The 12833-nt window shown below is 40.4% G+C and overlaps 1 protein-coding gene across 1 annotated transcript in view; it reads left to right on the forward strand.

Moving 5' to 3' along the window:
• Positions 1–12833, forward strand: part of ITGA8 (integrin subunit alpha 8) — a 178641-nt gene that overhangs the window by 32371 nt on the left and 133437 nt on the right. Inside the window, exons 5-9 of the mRNA XM_022580578.3 lie at positions 2100–2161; positions 4000–4045; positions 6844–6969; positions 10422–10465; positions 12153–12209. Coding sequence (XP_022436286.1) covers positions 2100–2161; positions 4000–4045; positions 6844–6969; positions 10422–10465; positions 12153–12209 — 335 coding nt within the window. The remainder of the gene's footprint in view (positions 1–2099; positions 2162–3999; positions 4046–6843; positions 6970–10421; positions 10466–12152; positions 12210–12833) is intronic.

Here is a 12833-nt window from a genome sequence, read left to right on the forward strand (position 1 = left end):
GGAAATAACCTCCCATTTCTATTATAATCACCACTTCAACATTTGAAGTTGGTTGCTTTCTCGATGAATTTTATGAAAAATTACTGTTTTCTCTGAATTTTTTCAGTTTCCTGTTTTGCAGCAAAATGATTTCAAAGAATGGTCCTGTTTCTTCCTTTCTGAATAATTTACAATATTGAAAAAGTCAGAGTCGATTTTCAAAAGGATTTATAAAAAAGATTTATGCATTAAAATACATTTCTTAAATACAGTCAACACATCTATGTTCACATAATCTTATATCTTGTGTTCATATATATTTCTTGTTGCATACAGCTATTTACAGGCATGAACGTCTAGAAAAATGGTACCTGGACAGTTGAGACTTTAAGGAACTTTGTAGCATTCATAATTATAAACCACAAAATATAGTTACAAAATAAAATATATTGTAAGGTACTGTGCACTAAACATTTGTTAAGAGGGTAGATCTCATGTTAAGTGTTTTCACCACAAAAAAACAAACAAAAAAGCAAATTTGATTGAGGGTGGGGAACACAAGAAATCTTTTGAAGGTGATGAATATGTTTATTCCCATGATCGTGGTGGTGGTATCATGGTATGAGGCATACGTCTAAACTCATCGAAACGTACACAGTAAGATGTGCATTTTTTTGGTATATTAAGTATACCTCAGTAAAGCTGTAAAAAAAAAACTTAGCTTAAAAAAAACATACACAAAGCATCGACATTTGAATTAAAAACAGATCATCAAAAAATACAGTATACGAAGTAGAAAAGTATTTTAAAATATGAAGGGAACATCTGGAAAGAATGGCTGATGACAGTGCTAAAATTAGCTAAGTACTAACCAAAGAAAAGAAAAAACAGAAGGCATTCTAGGAAAAGCTGGAAAGGCCTGATCCATTTCAAAAAGCTTCTGGAACAGGCACATGTCCAGCCTATAAATTTTTCCTGGGATGATGTGCTTTTCCTTTCCTGCCCTCTTATTTTAGCTTCCATTCAGGAGTATCCTTGATAAGAAAGGAGTAATTATTTGCATGTTTGCATCTAACTGTATAATGACTGAGATTCCCTCTACTGAACTATATTTTGGGTTTAATTTAAGCACTTTAGAAGTGATACTCTTTTAAAGTACAAGTGACAAGTAGTACATTCCTCATCCTAATATCCCAGGATCCTAATATCCTGGGAATCCACAGTTGACCTGCCTATGGTTTAAAAAACTGTATTATAGGGCTTCCCTGGTGGCGCAGTGGTTGGGAGTCCACCTGCCGATGCAGGGGACGCAGGTTCGTGCCCCGGTCCGGGAAGATCCCACATGCCGCGGAGCGGCTGGGCCCGTGAGCCATGGCCACTGAGCCTGCACGTCTGGAGCCTGTGCTCCGCAACGGGAGAGGCCACAACAGTGAGAGGCCCGTGTACTGCAAAAAAAAAAACAAAAAAAACCTGTATTATAAAAAAGTCCTATTGGACATTCAGCTAGTGAATTACATTGCAGAGAGTATAAAATAAGCCATTTCTAGAGAGTTTTCTCTTTTGTGAACACTAGAGTCCCTGTGAGATGCAATGTGATCAGAAATGCCAGGTCCTAATTTACGTAATGATAATAGAAGAATTTGAAGTTAATTTCCGGTGAGAGATCAGGAAATTGAAACTCTTATCGGTGACCCCAGCAGAAAGTGTCCACCCAGGTGACTAAATTTAGCTCTCTCTTTCTCAAGGCATTGCTTTACTCAGAACACGTGGGCACCACAGAAACACATTACTGCCAGTTGGGGAACTTGGAACATAGTTGGGAGATGGAGGTTTTATTTCTTCAAATAAACATGAGTTATAAAACCCAGTATCATAAGTCCAAGGAACATTATTCCTATTGCTCTTACTGTAGAATCACAGTGCCATTTGGGACAAGAAAACAGATTGCAATGTATTTAAGAAATTACTTGGAATAAATTTTAAAAATAAATATAGAACACATATTGATCATTTTAAATTTAGAAGTCTATAGATAAAACAACAGTGTATCCTGAACTGGTTATTAAAATATATCTCGGGGATAATGATGTTATAACATTTGTATCTTTTGATCATTCCAGGCAATGCTGATCCTGAAGGTCAGGGTTACTGCCAAGCAGGATTTAGTCTGGACTTTTATAAGGTAAATTCTTTTGATCTTATAGCTTCTAAAATTTATTTTATCTGTTTGATTTTTTTTTACCCCCTGCCTCTCATTCCCACTTACACCCCCAATAACCACCATCAACAAAAGAACCTTTAGGTATATCCCTGGCCTGTTTTGGCAACTTTAAATTTTTTTGTTTGCTCTTTATTTTTAATAAAGTAATCTATACATACGGCAATTTATTAAATAGTAAAGAAATCATGAAGAACCTAGGGGCAAGATGGGAATAAAGATGCATACCTACTAGAGAATGGACTTGAGGATACGGGGAGGGGGAAGGGTAAGCTGGGACAAAGCGAGAGAGAGGCATGGACATATATACACTACCGAACGTAAAACAGATAGCTAGTGGGAAGCAGCCGCATAGCACAGGGAGATCAGCTCGGGGCTTTGTGACCACCTAGAGGGGTGGGATAGGAAAGGTGGGAGGGAGGGAGATCCAAGAGGGGAGAAATATGGGGACATATGTATATGTATAACTGATTCACTTTGTTACAAAGCAGGAACTAACACACCATTGTAAAGCAATTATACTGCAATAAAGATGTTAAAAAAAATAAAATAAAAAATAAAGACACATGGAATAATGGTTAAAACAGTGAAACCTGCTTGCTACACAGAGAAGAGAGTTGTTTAAGGAACTGGATTTGAAAAACATTCTGTATTGCATTTAGAGAAGTGTTTAATGCCCTTTGATAATCTCCTCTGCTTGCTTCCTTTGCTTGTTATGTATTAAAAATGGTTATATGAGAAAAAAAAAAAAGAAATACACAGGCTGAAAAGCAACAGTCTTGCTTCATTTTTGCTTTTTCTTCCTTTTTTTCGGTATGCGGGCCTCTCACTGCTGTGGCCTCTCCCGTTGCGGAGCACAGGCTCCGGACGCGCAGGCTCTGCGGCCATGGCTCACGGGCCCAGCCGCTCCGCGGCATGTGGGATCTTCCCAGACCGGAGCACGAACCCCTGTCCCCTGCATCGGCAGGCGGACTCTCAACCACTGCGCCACCAGGGAAGCCCCTTGCTTCGTTTTTAAATGAAAATCTCAAAAACTCAGTAAAGAAATGTGCCTCTAAAAAGATCACAAGAATCTGTGTTTTTATCTCTTAGGTGTAATTGACTGATTAGATTTCACATTAGTGTTAATGTTAATTTCACGTTATCCTTTCACAAATTAAAAACAGATATTTAATAAGAATGTGGGCGGCAAAGCATCCATGGTTTTGCAAATACTGTAAATTTCATCAGTGTCTGAAATTTTACTCTTTTTCTCCCCCCCCACCCCCCCACCCCCCACTAAAAGTTAAGGATGCAGGATAAGGAAGGTGGGGCTCTAAGTAGAAAGGAAAGTTTTTACTTTCTAGTCTGGAGTTGTCACTCCCTCTCCTGGGAAGGGGTGTGTTTGCAGATGTATAGAAAAAAAAAACCAGGCATTACTGTGGCCTTAAAATAAACAGAAATCAAATTTTCTTTTTATTGCTAAGGCTCAAAAGACTGTGTCTACTAAATTGCACAGCATGGAAGATGTACATATTTTGCTTACCTGAGGCCGTGCCAAAAAACTGAACTTATATATTCTCAGGGGAGAGAATTTTACTTACCTAATTGAATCTAATTAAAATTATTTGATATAACACACTAAATAATTGAAAGGAATAAAAGGAAAGAAAATGACCTGCATGACTCAGATATAAGGGCCTCTTTTAAAAATTACTTTTTATGTATAGTTGTTAGAGCAATGCTTATGAACAATGATTTCTCACCCTTAAAAAAAAAGAAACTGTTTTTCTTTTCCAATTGTTGCCGTTTCTGTTTTGTAGAACGGAGACCTTATAGTTGGAGGCCCTGGCAGTTTTTATTGGCAAGGTAGGTCCTGTTAGCAGAGAAGAAATGCCCACGGGTTGTTTCCAACAGGGAGATGAAACAGAAGTAACATCAAGTGTTGACTTTTTATTATGTTAATTTTATCTCCATATTGGTAGTTTCTCCAATGAAGGAAGCATCATTTCAGTTTGTACTTTGTGATATAAATGATATTTTAAAATACTGTTGCAACTTAATTCCTTCATTCATCAAATGCTTATTGAGACCATGTCCAGCTTTGTGCTAGATGCTGAGGGTACAATAATGAGTAACCCACAGAGGTTAGCATCTGGGGAAAGATGCAGGCATTAATCGAATATTCACACGAGTACTTAAGAAACTCCAGGCATGATACTCACTAGGAAGCTATGTCAAGACGGGGCCATGAGAGCATAGGAGGCTTCTCCAGGGTGGCCCCACGCAGGTATGTTTTGTCCTCTGAACACTGGCTGACGAGATGAAATTACAACCTGTGCTCTGCTTAGGGAGCCCTGAACCCAGGTGCATGATGGCGTCTGCCCAGGAGGGATGACTTCCTCTAATTCTTAAAAAAGGTGTTACATAAGCTGGCATCAACCTTAACTTCAACGAATTTGGAAGCAGCAACCCTGAACTGAGCCCTGAACCCCGAGTGGGAGGTAACCGGGCGCAGAGAGGAAGGGTTGTGTGAAAATGTTCTAGGGCATAAAGGCGCCCGGCGAGCTGAGAATGGAGGGAAATCAGGGGACTAGAGTTAAGAGCTGCTGAGTGGGATGGAGGGGTCCCACCCTCCCTGCAGGGCTTGCAGCCCCAGGTAAGCAGTTTTGTCTTTATCTCCAAAACAATGAAAAATCCCCGGTGGGTGGTTGGAGTTTAAATGGATTGCCTGAGGTAGAATAAGAATGTGTTGTTTGTTCTGAGAATAATGGGAAACCACTGGAGAATTTGAAGCATGGGATTTTATGATTGGGTGTGTGTTACACAAAGATCACGCTGGCTTCAGTGTGGAAAATGGATCGGGAGTTGGCCAAAGTGCAGTATCAGCAAACGAGTTCTAAGGTTATAAAGCTAGTTTTAAGTCTATAAGGTAAACCAGCTGTAAGGTTCAGATGAAGATGTTTGCTTCTTAGAGTGGTCATAGTACAGACTGAGAAAGGGGCGGAATTTGAGAGATACTTCGGAGGCAGAATAAACAGCTTGGATGATGGTTTGGATGTATGTGGGTGAACAGGGAGGATGCCAAGGATATGTTTCTGACTTTTGTAGCTGAATGGTTTTAGGTGGGTCCCAGTCCCTGAAATGGAGAAAGCTGGAAGAGGACGGGTTTGGAGTGTACTGGGGACGGGAGATGATGAGTTTACTTTTGGTTATGTTGAGTACGAACATGTTTGAGACGTCCAAGACTTTTCACATAAGTATTTAGATGTATGCACTTAAACTCAGAGAGGATATCTAGGCTAAAATAAAAACTAGCATAGTGGTGGTAACCAAAGGCGTGGATGTGAATGGGATGCCTAAAGAGAGATTACAGAGAATACAGACTTAATTTTGGCTGTAAAGTTTAGAATAAGGATAGAAAAGAATATGAGAGAGATGAATAGTTGAGTGAAGTTTTTTGGGTTTTGTTTTTTTTTTTTTTTTTTAATGGAGGAGACCTGATCATGTTTAAAAGGCCAATGGGAAAGATACAGGCGAGATGGCTTTATGATAAAATTTTACGTGAAATTACTGTTAAGCTTAATTCATACATATACAACTATGCACATCAAATAATTAACCTTTCAGTCTTTAAACATTATTTTGCAAACCGGAAAACAATATATTTTATGCAGAGGATGGGTATAAAATAAAAGTGATGTGTTTAAAAAGATTTTGTTCTAATGCTCTTGATTAATTTCACATAATTCTTTCCTTACGTTGAAAAAAAAATGTCTGATATAGATGATATGCTGACAATTAGCCATGTCAAGGGGATAGAGAGCATTTGTCTGAGATAGATAATTTAAAATTTTACTCAGCCAGTTTTAAGATTATAATATTTATAGAAGAACTAAAGGAAATAAGCAAAGGCAGTGTGTCTGTGGGAGCAGGGAAGGGGATATTTAGCTTTAACCCAGAGAAAACTGGCAAATTCTACAGACGTTGTTCAGAAACTCATGTGTAAATACGATTGTCTTAATATAAGAACAGGCATTTCAGGCAAGGTCACTCGGAGATATTTACGGCCTGATTTAACAGTTTTATTCTTTTGGAACTTCAGACAGAAAGACTGTGGGAATGTGTGAATTCCCAAGGAATAGTTTGGCTTTAAAATTAATATTAAATTTTAGTCTCTTGAAAACATTCCTCCAGTTTTCTCCCAAAGAGCATGAGATCACACTTTTTCCTTAGATTTCCATAATAAATATAGGAATGCATAAAAGTTGTAGTGGAACATTGCTGGCCATCTTTTGGATCCATGGCTATCCTGTTATGGAGTATAATCTATAAAAATACTGAATCACTATGCTGTGTGCCTGAAACTAACATAATATTATAAACCAACTACACCTTAATTTAAACAACAGAAAAAAATAAATGTTGTATGAAAACAATTACATAGTTCATCTTTGGTTCTTCTATCAGAATGGAAAGCTCTAACCAGCTGTCAGCAAACTTAGCCTGCAGTTCTAGAGCCAGGCAGGAAAATTCACTGTCGAAAATGCAGGCAACCTCATGACCATGTTCAAGGGCGTGTGTGTTGTTCAGACACCCTGTGTCTGTGCGGAGAGGGCCTGCCTCTCATGTTCATTCAGTTAATCTATTCATTTGTTTGAACACAGGTCAGGTGATCACTGCCAGTATTGCAGATATCATTGCAAACTACTCATTCAAGGATATCCTGAGAAAATTGGCTGGAGAAAAGCAGACAGAAGTGGCTCCTGCTTCCTACGATGACAGTTACCTTGGTGAGATGCATTGCTCAAGACATTTGCGGTTTCTCAAAAGACAAGCATATTAAATGTGGAAGCAAATTTTATTCCTCACTTATAATATTTGGCACCTTTTGCAAATTTTCTTCTCTTACTAGCTTCGAGTGGACTCTTAGCTTTCTTTTCTTTTGATTCAGCCATTATATGTAGTCTCCATAGTTTGATAGCTGTTTTATAGGCTCCATGACAAATGGAGCCTATAAAATATTTCTGGAGCAAATGGAGCAAATAAAATATTTTACCAGTCGTAGATACTATGTATTAGTGAGGATGCCCAGTACTACCTGGGCAACATGACATGACCCTTCCCAGTTTCTAAAAAGAGCAAGAGACTTTCCAGTTGCTAGAATGTTCTCAAAATTTATTACGTGCAAACCACACAATGCCATTTCATCACTATCGTTTGCCACCTTTGGTATCATACGTATTGGCATTTTGATTCCTTGATGAGCTTTTAAAAACTGTAGTTATCTTTTATCACCTCGTCTCACTTTAGAGCCAAGTGAAGTTTGTGGGAAATCATCATTAAAGGTATTAGGAAGTAGGCCTTGTAGGTGATCAGAAATTGCAGAACCTGAGCACAAGAGATACCTCTCAGAGTAATTATGTCTGACTATGAGGAGTCAGCGACTCTTAAAATGCAGGAACCACCATTCACACGTCAAGGTGGGCAATGAAGCATTCCTACTTCTAAAAGGGACCTCAGGATCCGAAGGTGTTGCCAGGCTCAGAAGAAGCAGATCTAGTGTGCTTCCAAGATTTAGTATAAATCCTGGTTTGATTAATTTTTCTCTTTGTAGAACCCTAAACTTCTACGTAATAGGATTTGTTGGCACTTCTGCACAAGGTACTACTATGGTAGTGCCTTCACATTTCTAGATACAGATCATTTGTAAAGCCTTCAAACGTGTGATTCGCTTGTTTCTTGCTTTAAAACAGGATATTCAGTTGCTGCTGGGGAATTTACTGGGGACTCTCAGCAAGGTGAGAAACATTGTTGAAATGAAGCCCTCTATTGGATTGGCCAAAACATTCGTTCAGGTTTTTCCATGCGATGTTACAGAAAACTTGAACGAACTTTTTGGCCAGCCCAATATAAAACACGGGGAAAAGTGCAGTGACCTAAAAATCTCTTTTAGGACTGTGATTTTTAAACAATTCTGAAACTTTTAATCAGCCCTACATTTAATAACTCCTTTGTGTTATAGCCATTATGAGGCTGCAGGCCCCAAAGTTACTAGTGTGATGGCTGATTTTTTTTTTTAAACCAAATTCTGAATGTTTGTGGGAAATGAGAAGCCGTGGTTGCCGGGTATCTCACTTGGTATAATCCCCTTAGTCTTTCCTGTTTGGCAAGCCTGATCTCGAAATCAGTCAGCTCTGTTCTATCTGAGTGTGGTCTGTTTTTAGGTGCCCCTAGTAAACGTCCATACGTGTGTCCAGGAAGCTGGAATACGGTGTAAGGTCTAGAATCTACTCAACACTCAACATCTCTATTTGAATGGCTCTTCCAAACTTAATAAGCTTATACCTGAACTCCTGATCTTTCCACTTAAACATGCTCTACCCTCCATCAGCTCCATCTCAGTAAATGGCAATGCCATCCTCCGAGCTGCTCAAGCAAAAAACCTTGCAACAGCCTTGGACTGTGCTCTTTCTCTCACACCCCATCCATATCTAATCCATGAGCAAATCCTGCTAACTGAACTCAAAAGACAGCCAGGATCTGCCTACTTTTCACCTCCTCCGCAGCCTCCGCTCTGATCCAAGCGCCCATCAGCACTGTGGCAACAGCCTCCTAACTGATCCTCTTTGCTTTCATCTTGGCCCTCCTGTGGTCTTCCCTAGATCCAGCAGCCAACGTGGTCCTTGAGGAAGAGAAGTCACGTGGTGTAACTTCTTGGCTCCCAGTGACTGCCCAACTCATTCTGTCTAAAATCCAAGTCTTCACAATGACCTAAAAGACTCTGTTCATGAGGCCCCTATTTACTCTGACCTCAGCTCCCAGTCCTTTACCCCTGACTCCTTCCAACCACTCCAGCCACCCTGCCCTCCCTGCTGTTCTTTGAATACTCCAGACACACTTCTACCTCAGGACCTTTGCACATGCTATTCCTTCGGACTAGAACATACTTCTCCTAGATCTCCATAATATTTACTCCTTCACTTTCTTCAGGCTCTGGTAACATGTCATCTTCTTGCCAAGACCTTCCCTGACCACCCCAATAAATCATAATTCCTTCCGCCTCCCAATTCCAGCACTCCCAGTACATTTTACTGCTTAGTTTTTCTGCGCTATACTCATCCCCTTCTAACATGACATTTGACTCTACTTTTCAAATTGACTGCCCCTTCCAGCTCAAGTATAAGCTCCACAAGAGCAGGGAATTTTGTCTTTGCTCCGTGCTGTATCCTATGTTTGCAATGAACATTTATATGTTGATTGAATTAGAGTAAATTTACCACTGAAAAGTCCAACATCTAGGCCCAAATGGATCTTCTCTGATGATTAACGCTCCAACAGCATGAGCGCCCAACTCTGCTAGAGTTTATTGCATCAGATAGAATTAATGCTAGAATTTGTGCTATACCTTTAGGACCAGCTTTGGGTGAAGGGAAATTTGAATGGAAGGGGACTCTTTTCCAGGCCCCCTTTCTTTAAATTAAACTAAAATGTTGACCCCACTGAATCAAAGGATAGTTTAGATTTATAGAAATGAGAGCTGGAAAGATCTCTGATAATCAGGCAGTTCCAACTCCCATCTATTGTAGGTGACTGGAAAAAATCAGTTTCAGTGATTGATCCCCAGTTTATGGCAGACCCAAGGACTGAAACCACTATTTCCTGAATCTAGAGCCATATCATTGTGCATTGGAATATGCTCCCCGCTTTTCACCAGAGTTGCTTTTTCTACCTCTATTATTGAAGCTTCCCTTCCTCGCGTACCCTTGGCTGCCAGGTTGTCCTGTAATTCTGTTCCAGGGGGAAAGACTCAATCATTTATGGTATGTGGCTTTTCCTTAGGTAACTGAAATTGTTTGAACACATTAGTGGGACAGGAGCTGTTACTTTGTACACTAGTACAAAAGACTAGTACGAAAGACAGTGAAAAGTGGAGAAATCAGAGTACGAGGTTTAACTGACAAATCACACACAGATCTGAGAAGCCAGGCTTATGTTCTGGAGGCAGAAACACATGGAGAATGTTATGGAGACAGGTAAATCTCAAAGTACGACTTTGGGTCTTCTGTTTTCTTTCGTCTGTAGCAGAAGCAAAAGCCAGTGCGAAACTGTGGCTTCAAACCTCCATCTCTCTACAGGACCCGTGATAGTTACTCATTTAAGAGGCACCCTCTTTAGCTGATTTGTTGTATAGCTTTACAGTATGCTATGCTACTCACCTTGTAAATGACTATTTCCATCACAGAATTGGTTGCTGGGGTTCCCAGAGGAGCACAGAATTTTGGATGCGTGAGTACTAAGAAGGCGTTACACGCTACATTCTCTACATACGCAAAGAAACATTTTGCTGCATACAGTTTTCAAATCTTTTTAAATGCCCTTTAATAGTGAGCACTACTGATCCACGCTTGTTTGCTTACGAAAAGGGAGGTTAGATTCTTTTCTGATCTGGGTGCAGGATCAACTCCATAGTCTGTGGGACCCAGTGTAAAGTGAAAATGCCTAGCCCCTTGTTCAAAATTGTTAAGAATTTCAGGACAGTGACAGCTGGGCTATCCAAAGGGTGGGGAGGGCTCGTCTGCATGTGGGACCCTTTGTGACTGACTGCACGGGTCACGTGCCCATGAAGCTAGCCTAGCCCTATGCGTGTGCATAATCTGGGAATAGTTGCAGAGGATCCCATTGTTGATGTGATCAGCATTTTAATATGTCCCATACGGTGGACATAATAAGGTCAATTGTTATTTCACTAGTGTATTAGTTTGCAAGGGCTGTCATAACAAATGACCCCAAACTGGGTGGCTTATAACAACATAAGTTTATTCTGTCACAGTTCAAGAGGCCAGAAGGCTGAAATCAAGGTGTGATCGGCACGGTCACATCCCTCCCATGCATGTAGGGGTGGATTCTTCCCGCCTCTGCCAACTTCAGGTGGCCCTGCCTTTCCTCGGCATGTGGGAGCTTCACCTGAATCTCTGCCGCGGTCTCCATATGGCCTTCTTCCATCTGTGTCTATGTGTGTCCTCTCCTCCTCTTATAAGGACACCAGTCATTGGACATAGGGCCCACCCTAAATCCAGGATGATTTCATTTCAAGGTCCTTAACTTTACTTATTTCATCTACAGAGACCCTATTTCCAAATAAGGTCACCTTCTGAAGTTCGGGATAGACATGAGTTTTGGAGGGATACTATTCAAACCCATTACAACTAGTTACCATAAAAACAGGAAAGGAAAATAAATCGACCTTATGAAAGGAAAAACTTATATTTTAAATAATGTTTAAGTCTGGTAAACTTATAATATCTATAGATTTTAGGTTGTCTGGATAGAATTTTTTTTTTTTTTGGTACGCGGTCCTCTCACTGTTGTGGCCTCTCCCGCCGGGGAGCACAGGCTCCGGACGCGCAGGCCCAGCAGCCATGGCTCACGGGCCCAGCCGCTCCACGGCATGTGGGATCTTCCCGGACCGGGGCACGAACCCGCGTCCCCTGCATCGGCAGGCGGACTCTCAACCACTGCGCCACCAGGGAAGCCCTGTCTGGATAGAATTTAAAAGGAATATTTTTGCTACATGGATAATACTTTAAAATTTCATTTTTTTGCAGAGAACCATAGTCATCAATTTCTCATAACAGCAAATGCACAGAAGTGAAACTTAGATTAAATTTTTGATTAGATCAATTAACTGACTATCAGATTAGGTGCTCTCAGTGTTCCTGAATTCAGATTTCTCTACATCAGATTAGTAAGCATGCATTTTGTCTGAAAGGATCCCAGATTTCACCATAAACAAAAAGTTCAGTTGGAATTTTTAAAGATCGTTCCTTTGGGCTTTTTTTTTTTTTTTTTTACATGTACAGCTAACCATTTATGACTCCTCACAAAAATTTTAAAATGATTTAAGTTAAACTTTTAAAAAATTGCTCCAATTCTATGCCAAATGATGTAACCTATCTAATTTCTATGCTTTCAGGTTTCAATCATTAACTCTACAGATATGACCTTTATTCAGAATTTCACTGGTGAACAGGTGAAGACATTTTAGAATCAAATAATGAATGTCACTCTGCACTAACAGTATATTGTAATATGTTATTTATTCATTCATAAAATAAATATTTACCGAGCACCTACTATGTGCTGGAAACTCTTCTGAGCACTGGGAGTGTAACCAAGTAGCAGACAGACAAGATCCCAGCTCTCATGCAACAGTCCGGGGGAGGCTGATGGGGGGTGACAATTAAGAAACAAGTAAATGCCCATGATGATTTCAGAAAATGATAAGTGATGTAAAGGCAGAATATGCTCCCTAAAAGCCCAAAAGCCACTAATTGCTGAAATCAGAGAGCAGTCCTGTTATGTTGCGGTCCTTATGTAGTGTGCGTGGTGATGAGTTCTGAGTACCCGCCTTCCCCCCGAGAAGACACAGGCTTCTTGTAGGTTTCACATGTTGGTCAGTCAGTGGGTCTGGGCTCTGCCTTCCTGTCCTCACAGTGACTGGAACCCTCCCCAATCCCAACATTATATGGAAGATAAGCTCTCTGGTTCTGGTCCCTTCCCCCCAGGGGGTAGGTATGGCCCCATACCCACTGTCACTGGCTGGGGTCTTATTATCAATGGGTCAGTTGCCTGCAAACAGGCTGCTGTCATCCTC

The sequence above is a fragment of the Delphinapterus leucas genome, chromosome 2 (assembly GCF_059928025.1).
Source record: "Delphinapterus leucas isolate spDelLeu-1000000601 "Yukka" chromosome 2, BTC_Dleu_Yukka2, whole genome shotgun sequence".
NCBI lineage: Eukaryota > Metazoa > Chordata > Mammalia > Artiodactyla > Monodontidae > Delphinapterus > Delphinapterus leucas.